This window comes from Solanum dulcamara, chromosome 11, assembly GCF_947179165.1.
Source record: "Solanum dulcamara chromosome 11, daSolDulc1.2, whole genome shotgun sequence".
Taxonomy (NCBI): domain Eukaryota; kingdom Viridiplantae; phylum Streptophyta; class Magnoliopsida; order Solanales; family Solanaceae; genus Solanum; species Solanum dulcamara.
This window is the reverse complement of record NC_077247.1, coordinates 43,412,073-43,425,542: the sequence shown is the minus strand read 5'-3', so window position 1 is coordinate 43,425,542 and position 13,470 is coordinate 43,412,073. Positions and strand designations below refer to the sequence as shown.

Sequence of the window (13,470 nt, the reverse complement as noted above, 5' to 3'; positions counted from 1 at the left end):
GACCACGTCCATTAGGTGCATTTCAAGCTTTTTATTAACTATCAAATTCATTAGATACCTGAAGGTAATTTACATCCACCACATGGGAATATGTTTCCATATAGTCAATGTCAGGCCTCTACAAAAAACCTTGGGCTACAAGTCATGCTTTATATCTTACGACTTCTCCCTTTTCTTTTAGTTTACGCACAAAAATCCATTTGTACCCTACGGGCTTGACACCTTCAGGTGTTCGGATTATTGATCCGAAAACTTTAGTTTTCTCTGCTTGAATTGCATCCTTTTATTTTGGCCAATCATTTATCTATCTGCATTCATCGACATATTTTGGTTCAAGATCCTTATCTTGTTGAATTATTTCAATGGCAACATTATAAGCAAAAATATTATCGATCACAATATCATTTCAGTTCCATCATTTTCCTGTCGAGACATAACTTATTGAGATTTCTTCATTCTTATTATTTTTAGCTACTTGGACCTCCTTGGTGGTATCACCATTTGTTGTGTCTCTGGGCACTTCTTGAGGACTTGTCTCCAAATTATGATCATCTTGATCATTTATTCCTTTTCTTTTTTGAGGATTTTTGTTTTTGGTACCAATTGGTCTTCTACGTTTTAAGCGGGGCCTAGACTCATTTGCCTGAATAAGTTATTCTATCGGGACATCAACTTGAACTTGAGCATTAGCAGCTGAGATATGTGATTTAATAACCCGTGGAAAGTTAGTAAATGCATCCGGCAGTTGATTTGCAATATTCTGCAAATAAATTATTTTTTAAACTTCTTACTCACATTGATTTGTTCGAGGATCTAAATGAGATAGTGATAATGAATTCCAATCTATCTCATTTTCCAATTGCTTATGTTCTCCCCCTAATGTTAGGTATACTGGTTCATCAAAATGACAATCAACGAATCTTGTTGTTAATAAATCTCCAGTCATATGTTCCAAATATTTTATAATAGAAGGAAATTCATACCCAACATATATTCCCAACCTTCTTTGGGGATCCATCTTTGTGCGGTGCAATAGAGCAATTGAGACATATATCGCACACCCAAATATTCTAAGATGAGATATATTTGGCTCCCTTCCAAATGCCAACTGTAATGGAAAAAATTCATGAAAATTGATTGGCCTTATGCGCATAAGTGCTGCTGCATGCAAAATAGCATGCCCTCATACCAAAAGAGGAAGTTTTGTACTCATTAGTAATGGTCTAGCTATTAATTGGAGGCGTTTAATCAATGATTCTGCTAAATCATTTTGAGTATGAACATGAGCGACTGAATGCTAAACTTTTATTCCAATCGACATACAATAATCATTAAAGGATTGAGATGTAAATTCACCAGCATTATCAAGACGAATTATCTTTATTGCATAATCTGGAAATTGTGCTCTTAACCTTATAATTTGAGCTAACAATCTCGCAAAAGCCATGTTGCGAGTTTATAACAAGCACACATGTGACCTTCTTGTAGATGCATCTATCAAGACCATATAATATTTAAATGGTTCACATGAAGGGTGAATTGGCCCACATATATCACCCTGTATACGTTCCAAAAACACAGGGGATTTAATCCCAACCTTAGTTGGTGATGGTTTAATAATCAGTTTTCCTTAAGAACAAGCAACACAATAGAATTTCTTAGATTGAAGAATTTTCTGATTCTTCAAAGTGTGTCTATGTGAATTCTCAATAATTCTACACATCATATTATAACCGGGATGGCCCAACTGGTCATACCAAATGATAAAATTATTAGAATTAGTAAATTTTTTATTTACTATGACATGTGATTCAACAGAACCAATATTTGTATGGTACAATCCAGAAGAAAGTGCAGGTAATTTTTCGTGCATAATTTTCTTCTCCATATTTATTGTAGTAATATAAAGGTATTCAATATTTCCTTCATTCGCAGTCTCAATATGATAGTCATTTTGACGAATAACCTTGAAACTTAACAAGTTTCTTTGAGACTTACTACAATATAATGCATTATCAATTACCAATATCGTTCCTCTAGGTAGTAATAAGGCCGCTTTTCCAGAGCGTTCAATCAATTTTGTACTACCAGATATTGTATTGACATATGCCTTTTTTCATAATTAAATGACAGAAATATTTTTTTTCTTTTAATATCGTATGAGTTGTGGCACTATCCAAAAGGCACATATCTCCATTACTCATTTTGGATCCAATTGAAGATTGAGAAGTTTATTTATCTGATATAAAAGTTAATTGTCTGGAAAAATTAGAGCTTCGTGTTATAAAATAAACTAACTTTGTAAATTAATTGGAAAAAGAGATAGTGAGATAAAACAAGAAAGAGAAGAAATTGCCTTGTATATATCTGCGTATGTGTATTTCAATGCCAAAACACGGGCATTTTATAGAAAGAAAAAGCTAGAAAGTAAAAAAAAATAGTGGGCAAATTGCCCACTTTAAATGGGCCCACACACAAAAAAAAAAGCAATTGCAAGTGGATATCAAATTCATTATCCACTTGCTCTTTAACAGACATACAAATGAATTTCAAAATGAACTAAAGAGACAAGATTTAAGTGACCCTGCTTGTCCCTTTTTGAACAATTATTTAGTAAATATTTTTTCTTTTGGTGTCTTGTGCACCTTTACTCATAGGCTATGTATTTCCTCTGAGCAAATTGAAGATCTTATCAAAAAAATATTACATCATGATTTAAATTTTTTTGACAATTTAATATTTTATTTATAAATTTAAGTAATATATGAGAAAATATTAGACTCGAGTTAAAAATTGTCCGAAAGAAAATTTCCTCAATAGATATATTGCTTAACTTGTAAAATTAGTGATAAAATTTAAATGATGACTTTTGATATTTGCATAAACCAAGCTATAAGACAATAATAAAAAAGAAAAACAAAAGGAATTTCACTGTATATATGCCCATGACATAATAGTCGGAATGTACTTCTTTTGCATATATAATATAATATATTGACTATGGTCTGAAATAAATAGTTGTCTCAATTGAAAATTTTACATAAATATACAACTTAAGATATCATAATCTCTAAAAAAAATTATTATTTGAAAGAATTGCAAAAAAAATTCACTGATACATTCATAATCCCTCTCGAATACATCTCTCCCATTAAGTAATGTATTAGTATCGGACAGTCAAGGAATGTATCAGAGAGCAAACTTCCGGATAGTATGTAATTAGCCCCAAATGTATTCTGTACTTTATACTAGTAATCATTTGGGCTTAAATGTGTTAAAAGCCCAAAAAGCGATCAGGCCCAATAACCATCGACCCACCCAACTCATTTTGCTAAAGCTCTTTGCTCAATTTTCAGTTGTCTTGTAAAGTTTTTGTTTTTCTGAGATCTGAATCGAAACAACAGCAAAGTAGAAGAAGAAGACAAAAGGAGTTGAAGAAGAAATGGCAGGATCAGGACCAGACCCATTGTTCGGATTGAGGAACAACTTCTACATAGGTGCTTACCAAGCTGCAATTAACAACAGTGATGTACCAAATCTCTCCCAAGATGACGCCGTTGAAAGAGACACTCTTGTTTATCGATCTTATATTGCCCTTTCCAGTTATCAGGTTTTTTCTTCTTTTTGAGTATTTTTATGATTTGGGTTTGTTGTGTTTTGATTGAATTCTTCTGTGATAGTTAATTCTTTTTTTTTTTCCATTACAGCTTGTGATCAATGAGATCGATGCATCAGCTGCTACTCCTCTTCAGGCTGTCAAATTGCTCGCTTTGTACCTTGCTAGCCCTGATAATAAGGTGAAAATTTGATTCCAATTTATCCCTTGTTTACTCCAGTGAGAATTTGGTAGATACTGCGTCTTGTTATCTGTAATTTTGAAGGTGCTCTGATCTGATGTGGTAGATCTTATTGAAAATAAACTCTCAATTACGAAGGGTTTCTTCCAAAGTTACCAATTTCAAAAGAAGAAGAAGAAGGGTTTCTTCCCCTTTTTGGGATGGATGGGTGTGGGGGATTGGTGGGTGGGGGTGGGCTGGGGTGGGTGTTATCTCAAGTACATCTATTCATCTATAAAATTTGCAGCTGGAATAGCAATTTTAGGAAATTCAGTTTGAGTGACATTCCGGGTTCCTATCAATTGATACACACGTAGAGGAGAGGAGTTGAGATGAGTTCTCACTCGTATATAGTCCTTGATGAAAGAAAATGAATCATTTATTTGTAACTATAAAGTTTTTGGAAGATGCTTTATTATAATCAACATTTTTGCTCTTTGCACAAGTGTTTTTCCCTATTTATTATGGACAAGAGGAGGGTAATTAGTAGTAACCTTCTTTATTATGTTCTAGGAAACAGCAATCGCCGGTCTTCATGAATTATTAGGAGATCCTGCCATAGGAAGCAACCCTATACTAAGGCTCATTGCTGGGATCGTGTTCATGCATGAGCAGGATTACAATGAAGCTCTGAAACACACAAATGCTGGTGGAACAATGGAATTGTGAGTTGCTATCTTTTCTTCTATTGTATAATTGCTTTGAAGGTACTATGCTAAATAGTGTAGAGATACATTGAGGAATTTTCTTTTTGATGGATTGATTGCTTTATTTTCTGTTACTAGTGGCATTGTATTAATTATACCATGGTGCGTGTGTGTCTAAGGGAAAATGCTATTTAAAAGTTTTGCTTCAGGAACTGGGTGAATGGTTATTCTGAGACAAAAAAGCATGTCTTTGGGAGACGTGATAGAGACAATGGTCGTCTACTAAAAATTATTACAGAATGGATATAATAACATGAGTTCTTTTCTGGGGAAAGTATAACTAATCTTAATGTAATCCTGTGCAAGTATGAGTTTATGCTAGTTCTCCTGGCAGCTGATTGAATCACAGAACTTTTGGTGGTTCAACTCCAAACCCTTCCCCAAATCCTCCAACTCTGAAATGGCTCTTTCTAAATCTTTTGTTTGATTATCTATTTCTGTTTGTACACTGTTTTGCTGTTTTGTTATTTCTTAATTGATTTTATGAATCAAGACATTCTAATGAATGGAACTTCATACTTATCACCAAAAAAAGAGTGGAACTCCGTCATTTTGAAATTAGTGAAGGAATCATGGAGCGTGCTGGCTAAGGAAATTGTAGACTGATACATCTCCATATTTCATCATGGTTGAATTAATTTTATGCCTTAAGCTAGATTAAGAAGCTTCCCTTCAAACTGAATTTTCCATTCCTTTCTTGCTTTACCTTGGCTAGTTTAGTTTCTAGATGTACCCTGTCATATTTTTAAGTTGTGCGACTGAAAGGTTGTAGCCTTGACATATTTATGAATTTCTGTTTTAATGGATTTGAGGTCTAGAATACTTTTTATTTTCCAACCATCTACTTTGAGGTTAGAATTTATGTATAATAATACTACTCATTTTCCTGACTAAATGTGCTTATGCAGGCATGCTTTGAATGTCCAGATACTCATTAAGATGCATAGGTCGGATTATGCAGAGAAGCAGTTGAGAATCATGCAACAAGTTGATGAAGATCATACACTAACTCAACTTGCAAGTGCATGGTTAAACTTGGCAGTGGTACATACCAAGTTCAAATTTGGTTGCCTAACAAAAAACTATAGTTAGAATATTCATAAATATATTCTATTTTCAGGGTGGTTCAAAAATACAAGAAGCATATCTTATTTTCCAAGACTTCTCTGAGAAGTATCAGATGACTAGCTTGATCCTGAATGGGAAGGCAGTTTGTTGCATGCACATGGGTAACTTTGACGAAGCAGAGACGCTGTTGCTTGAAGCATTAAACAAGGTCACTTTGACATGATAATTGTCTTCTATTTTTATTGGTTGAGCTAGTTCTTATTAAAGAATCAGTTAACCTTCATGTTTCAATTCTGTTGATTACACTGAACGATTTTGCTAATTATTCATTTAGCAAAATCTTTCTCACGATGCATTATCATGGCATTCACAATTGTTTTTGATGCCTTCTCGTTATGTACCCATCGTTTTTATGAAAATATTTACAAATATGTTCCTCTATTCCTTTATCACGTACAAGCTTGTTTATTTATTCAGGACGCTAAAGATCCAGAAACTCTGGCCAATTTGGTTGTTTGCAGTCTTCACCTTGGGAAACCTTCAGCACGCTATCTCAAGTATGATGAGTCATATATATGGTTACCATTCGTTTCAACTTTTTATTGAATGAATCTAGTTGTGATACCATAATGGTTGTTGAGAGATAGTAGAATTACATTTTTCAATTTGCCAGATTAAGTCTGATCGCTAGTTCACAGCTTTTGCAGTATCTTCGGTTCATAAAACTTTTATGATAACATTAGACTGTTCAACCATGATAGCACCAATTTATTGTCATGGTGGCTAGAAAGGAATACTAACATGCTTCTTTTTTTGTGACTTGGTATTTGCAGCCAGTTGAAATTATCGAACCCCGAGCACACACTTGTCAAGCGCGCGGCATCTGCTGAAGAAAGTTTTGATAGAGCAGTCCAAACTGTTGCTTGAAGAAAAGTTGATGCATGTTGCATTATTTTCCCTACTATATGAGTACAACAGGCAAATGAGGAAGCTATCTTTTGTAGTGTCAGTTCCGGCGTTTGTTCATTTGGTTATTTGTCATCGGACAGTTTAAAGATTGGCATGTCAATGTAAAAATCGTACCTGCAACATTTTCATAAAGTGCGTTTTGTGACAATATAAGCCCTTATTTATAAAATAGCCAATTTAATCCACATTTTGATGAGTTGAATCACTTATATTTCAGTTGGATAAATATGGTATTCAGTCTAGTTTTGATCAAATCCATATTTTATCAAAAAGCCAACTCTAAAGTTGTCAATAATTTCTGGGGTTGCAACAGTTCAAAACTAACGTTAATATTGCAATAATGCTCAACTTCTTACATTATTCTTGAAAGCATGTAGCCAGACACATTGGAATTAAGATGTTGAAAAGGAAAAACTGAAGATATGAAAAGCACAAAAAATTAAGAATTAAATCATCTTTATAAATCAATAATGACCGAAATAAATGTGCAAACAAATAACTTAAAAGAAACAGTTGAATGATTTCCTTTTTTTCCTCTATTGACGATTAGATTCATTCTTTATTTCAATTTATTTGTCTTACTAATTTTTTTAGTTCGTTTTTAAAAAAAAATGTCTTCTTCTTTTTTTTGGCAACTTTTTAATTCTAAATTTTCATTTGACATGTTTAAGGACACAAAATAAATTATATTTTAACTAAAAAATGAAAATGGAGGGAAAAATATTATTTATAGTCCCAAAGTATACAACTTAAATTCTTGATTTAAGTGAAAAAACTATCTTTAAAATGTCTGACAAAATTTACTCCAAAAAGTTACTCCCTCTGTTTCATTTTACTAATCAAAAATTTTGGAATTTGATTTTCCTTTTTAGTTGTCAAATTTGATAAATCAAGAAAATACAATATTTTTTTTATCTATTATACCCTCAATTTATTGAGAGAGTTAATATTTTTGGTATCAAAATGTTTTGAAATTTGGATTAGGGCTTTAGTAATTAATAAGCATAAAATAGCAAACTCGCTGTATCAATAATTAATTTTTTAATAGATGTGCCAAATTAAAAATTGACAAGAAATGGAGGGAGTAATTTGCTGCGATCCAAATTCAAGCTTTTACTCATTTATCAAACGCAATAAAATCGGGTACATAATTTTCACACCACACTCCACTCTTAATTAAGAGTCTTAAATAAGGTCTTAATAATTGTACTCTAGCAGCTTTCTGAATTAATTTTAATGCTGTTACAAAGCTTGATATATAAATTACTCCATCCTTTTACTTTTATTTGTTTAATTTAAAAAAATAAAAGATAATTTATTACTTATTTTTTTCGTTTCATATTAGTTGTTCATTTTTTTCTTTACACGTTCTATAAAAAATCATAAATAAAAAAGATAGTTTTATTAATTTACCTTTGAAGATTTTTTTTCTAAATCTTTACTAACTTGTTTTCACTTTAAAGAAAATAATAATGGTAAGACGATAAGGATAAAATGAGAAAAACTTAATTATTATTTTATTTATTATTATTTTTTAAGAAGCATGACAACTCAATATTACATAATTAAAAATGGCAAGACTAATAATAACATGATGTTCATAACTATATAGCATTGTGCCGATTAATTTCATCTTTCCTTTCGAGATTCTTTTTATTTTTTGAATCTTCCTTTGTTTAATGAAGAAAAATGAATATTTTAATGTTCTCTACGATTCTCCGTATAAAAAAAGTAAAAATATCTTCATTTTTAACTAGAATTTGGAAGATATATCCCTATATAATTTGACCACAAATCATATTTTAGACATGAATTTTGAAAATTAAAAAATACTAAATCCTAAATAATTTTAATTTCCTATTCCAACTTTAAATTAATCTTCCAACATTTATTGAACTAAATTAACCTCCTCGTTTATGAAAGTGGGCAAAACATCAAGACACGTGGCATGTAATATCGTATTAGATTCCATCGTACCAAAAATATTATTTTTTTCAAAAAAAAAAAGGAATAAAGAGAGAAATGGAAAACATGAAACATGAATTAAGTGTTGATGTGTCACTCTCAGATTGGAAAACACTATAATTGCTTCAACATATTTATAGTGTTTTAAAGCTCTTTAATAAAATACTGCCTCCGTCTTATATTATTAGATGGACACTTTCAATTTTATATGGTGATTAAAAAATTATTAATACATTAAAATACTTTATCGTTTGGGTCTTTATTTATATCAATGCAATATACATAGAGTATAGAAATAACTTGTATTGGGAATTGTTTACATTTAAAAAGTCATATTAATTGTAGGGGTAAAATAGAAAAAAATTAATTAATTCTATTTTAATTTAATAAATAATCAAGTAATATAAGATAAATATTTTTAGTAAGATTTTCATGTTACTACTTATTAAGAAAAGTTTGACTATCTTACTTTTATTAGTCTTCAGATATACTTTTATGTAATCATTCAAGAATTGAAGTTGTACTATTAAAAGTAAAACAGGAAAAGAGAAAAATAATTTTATTATAAATTTTAAAATAATTAAATAATTTGAAATAATTATTTTTAAAAATCACGATAAATAACCGATGGCAGTGTAGTGGTAGGTGCAATTTCTTGTTCAACAAAGTAAGATTTCCTTTTCCTCCTTCTCATACGCATAATAATTAGATGGACTAACCACATCGAACCTCATTCTTATACAATGACATGCCAATATGCCAAACTTTTGAAAAGTTTGAAAGTAATTTTTTTTTAAAGTTCATGTAGCCTGTAGGGCTTTATCTATGGAAAAACGTTTTTTATGAAGAATTTTTTCATATTCAAGACTCGAATTCAAAATCTTTAATTAAGAGAGAAATAACATCATCCACTGCAAAACATCTTTTAATGATGAAAAATAATAATTAAAGTCAAGAAAATCAACGAACTTTTTTTTTAAGTATTTCCTTTTGTTTCCTCCCTTTTATTTGCTAGGGTACGTGCTTGAAAATGTGGTCCATATATATAAGTGTGACATTTCTTTTTAAAAATAATTTTGTTAGTATTCTAATTTTTAAAATCATATTTATGTACGTTGTGTTAAAATTTGATATAAGAGCATTATGTTAAATTTTTGTTTTGAATTTACGATTTATATCATATTTTCAATTTCATTTGTTTTAGTACTATTGACTTGATATTTCACATTGCAAAATATATATTTTTTAGTTAAACTTGATAGATTATTTTTTTGTCAAATGTTTTAATAATTTTATGACATTATATTTATAATATTCTCGGAAACAGCCGTCCTACCTTGATATGAGTAAGGTCTGCGTACACTTTACCCTCCTCAGACCCCACGTTGTGGGATTGCACTGGATTGTTGTTGTATATTCATAATATTAATATTTTTGTCAAACATACATTTCATGATGTTCATAAAAATCTTATACTTTGAGTTTATTTGATTAAATCATTTAAAATATACTAATTTAAAAAATATAAATAAATTATTATTTTTATAATATTAGTTAAGAACATATGTTTATTAATTCAATATTATTTATAAAGATCATTATTTGTCTAATATAAATTTTAAATTTAAAAAATTAACTTTTATTTTTAAAATTTAATATAATTTTATAATTACACTTGTGCAACAAAACAGAATAATTGTAATTACACTGAAATTACACTATGACAAATTAACAGATCATCATAATTACTAGACTATATAATTACTAGATAAGTAATTACACTAATTTCAATTATCAAGTGCTTTCTAAACCGACCCCTAACCCCTAAGTTAAACATTAGACAAATGATTAGGGCATCTTTTTCTTTTTTTTTTTGAGTTTTATTTGAGTATTTGACTACTTACATACATGTGAGCTAACATTTTGCAAATGGTATAACATCATCCCCACCATTAATTAATACTATATGCTGGTATTGGAAATATTAGTAGGCGTTTAGTCATAGAATTTGAAAGTTGTTGTGAAATAAGCAAAATAAAGCGGAGAGAATAAGAGAAAACAAAAAAGAGCAAACGTAGAATTATTGTCGTGTAAATATTTTCTTCTGTATGTTTTTCTTCTGCTATATTTGTGTGTTTCATCCTTTCGATGCTAAGGGTATTTATACACATATAGATGGCTAAAGAAAGAGGAAAATTAGTGGGTTGCCCATTTTCAGTGGGCCCCACGTGTATAAAATATTATGTTAAGTGTACAATCCACTTTCATAATAAAAGTCTAATTTTAAATTATAAATTTTTCAAAAAGTAAGATTTGAAATTTTAAATTGTGATTTGTTTGTTGTGCATGAGAATTATATCAAAGATCTGCTACTTTGATTTATTTGGATCAACAAATCTTTGTTAGATTATGTGTATTTGAAAATTTGTAATAACATTTAATCACAAAAAATTATTTATAAAAAAATAATATAAAAGTACATAATTTAGTTATTTGGTGCCTTAAGATATTACGATACATCATTTATAAATTATGATTTTCTCAGTGATAATATCATACTATATAAAAGTTGATGAAGTTTTGATTATTTTCACAAACTATGAAGTTTTTATACTTATAAGAAAAAACATAATCGATTTTTTTTCTTTCTAAATTACATGCTTAAATAAAATTCAATTTCAAATCTACTTAATTTTCTAAATAAACGTCGATTTCAAATAAAAACCTAAAAGTACTCGCTTTCAAATTTAAATTGCGAAACCTTTTTCACTCTTTCACTTTCTTTTCCTTGAAGCTTTTCACTTTGAATCAAATGAAGTATAAATAGTAATTTAAGGACCATTGGACCCACAAAGACTTTATAGCATGTACTAAAATCCAATGATATACTGCCATGCTAAATATGATGATAACAAATGAATAATCTATTAAAGTGGAAAAACATAAATGTGACTGACAGAGTAAGAGACTAGTTGGACACGTTGCATCTAAGTTAAAGTCCTCTTCTTGGGATCTCAACAAGCACAAATGGTTTCTTTGCACAAGATATTGAAATCTGAAAAAGATAGAAATATATGCCAATTTTGTTACTATTTTGTAGAAGTAAAAAGAAATTGTTTTGAAAGACCCTCTTCTTTAAAAAGTTGATAAATTATATTAATATTTAAGCATAACAATATTTCTATTTCTATCAAACGAGGGATGAAGTTACTTTATAAAATAATATTTCCTCTATTTCATATTAATTAAATTTTTAAGATAATGTACATGTATTAAGAAAAATATTTAAGAATAAAATTTGAATCATATTTTTCTCTATTACCGTTTTGTTTAATCAATCTCATAAAAATGATTACATGTGAAATTATAAATACAAGTAGTCTTTTATTGAAGTATAACTTTGTAAGTAGTGTAGTTTAACTCCTAAAAAATTACAAAACTTCATTAATGGAAAGGGTAAACATGGAAAAAGTTTTAAACATTTTTTTTGAACTTTGAACAATTTAACTATTTTGAATAATAAAAAAGCTCTAGAAATTCAGTTAATATGGAATGACGGAAGTAATGCATTTCAAACATCCACTTTTGTCTATTTTTCTCCTTTGTTTTAATTTCACATTCACGCCTTAACTAAAAATCCATAATCTCAGTAAAAAGAAAAAATTAATGCAATGTAATAGCTTTAGAGTTGGTGAATCATACATAATAGCTTTAGATTGGGTGAATCACACATATAGTCACCTAACTTCTCTTACTATAACAGTATTATACCCCCTCTATTAAAACGAAAGTTTAATTTAATTTGATATAAAATTTAATAAAATAAAGATGATTTTTTTAATTTTGTGGTCTCAAATTAAAGTTATGTCAAATGTATCACATACCTTTTAACCTTATGATTTAGGGGTGTCATTATAGTTGTGTTGTTATTGCCTTTGATTATCACATTACTTTGCTATTATTATTGTTATTGTTCTTGTCTTGTAAAATTTGTATCGCTTTTCATTTTTTTGTCGTTATGCTATATATATTGTTTTTCTCTCTTACTTGGGGCTGTGACTTTTGAACTGAGGGTCTTTCGGAAATAGTCTCTCTATCTCAATGAGATAGTGATAAGGTATCCGTACATCCTACCCTCCCAAGACTTCACTTGTTCCACTGGGTATGTTGTTGTTGTTGTTGTTGTTGTTAATCTTAAACATGTCACGTGAAAAAGTGTTAAAAAGGAATTATTCTTTTTGAAACACACTAAAAAAGAAAGTAGGTTTTTTGAAACGGAGAGAGTAATAAACAATAATTTTAAAATAATTGAATTTTAACTACTACGATAGTGAATGTAAAATCATAAATTATGTCTATTTTTTTTTGGTCATTTTAGGTTTCCCTCGATTATATATTAATTGAATGTGTGAAAAAATTTACTAATAATTATACCTTTTTAGGATGATGGGAGATGACTCAGAGCACTTTCCTGTTGAGATGGGACTACATCAGGAATCCGTGCTGAGTCATTTTCTTTTTGCCTTGGTAATGGATGAGCTGACACGATCTATTCGAGAGGAGGTTCCATGGTGTATGCTATTTGCAGATGACATAGTTTTGATTGATGAGACTCGGGACAGAGTCAATGATAGGTTAGAGGTTTGGAGATAAATTTTAGAGTCGAAAGGATTCACATTGAGTAGGACCAAGACAGAGTACCTGGAGTGCAAATTTAGTGTTGCATCGGATGAAGAGGGAATGGACGTGAGGCTTGCCATTCAACCTATCCCTAAGAGAGAAAGCTTTAAATATCTTGGACCCGTCATCTAAAGTATTGGGGACATCGACAAGGATGTCACACATCGCATTGGGGAAGCATGGACGAAATAGAGGCTTGCCTCTGGAGTCCTGTGCGATAAGAATGTACCACCTAAACTTAAAGG

General features: G+C 30.0%; 1 protein-coding gene across 1 annotated transcript; it reads left to right on the top strand.

The window, feature by feature from the left end:
- Positions 1-3,358: 3,358 nt before the first annotated feature.
- On the top strand, positions 3,359-6,765 carry LOC129874296 (coatomer subunit epsilon-1). Its single transcript, XM_055949559.1, has 7 exons — positions 3,359-3,610; positions 3,708-3,797; positions 4,350-4,501; positions 5,452-5,587; positions 5,664-5,819; positions 6,089-6,168; positions 6,445-6,765. The coding sequence occupies exons 1-7, from the start codon at positions 3,443-3,445 to the stop codon at positions 6,536-6,538; spliced, it is 876 nt and encodes a 291-aa protein (XP_055805534.1). The 5' UTR covers positions 3,359-3,442; the 3' UTR covers positions 6,539-6,765.
- Positions 6,766-13,470: the final 6,705 nt, after the last annotated feature.

What these genes read in the sequence shown, in the direction of transcription:
- LOC129874296 (XM_055949559.1), top strand. Translation starts at nt 3,443, where the DNA reads ATGGCAGGATCAGGACCAGACCCATTGTTCGGATTGAGGAACAACTTC. An exon ending in TTGCTAGCCCTGATAATAAG is followed by an intron (nt 3,798 to 4,349) that starts GTGAAAATTTGA and finishes ATTATGTTCTAG; the next exon opens with GAAACAGCAATCGCCGGTCT. An exon ending in GCTGGTGGAACAATGGAATT is followed by an intron (nt 4,502 to 5,451) that starts GTGAGTTGCTAT and finishes GTGCTTATGCAG; the next exon opens with GCATGCTTTGAATGTCCAGA.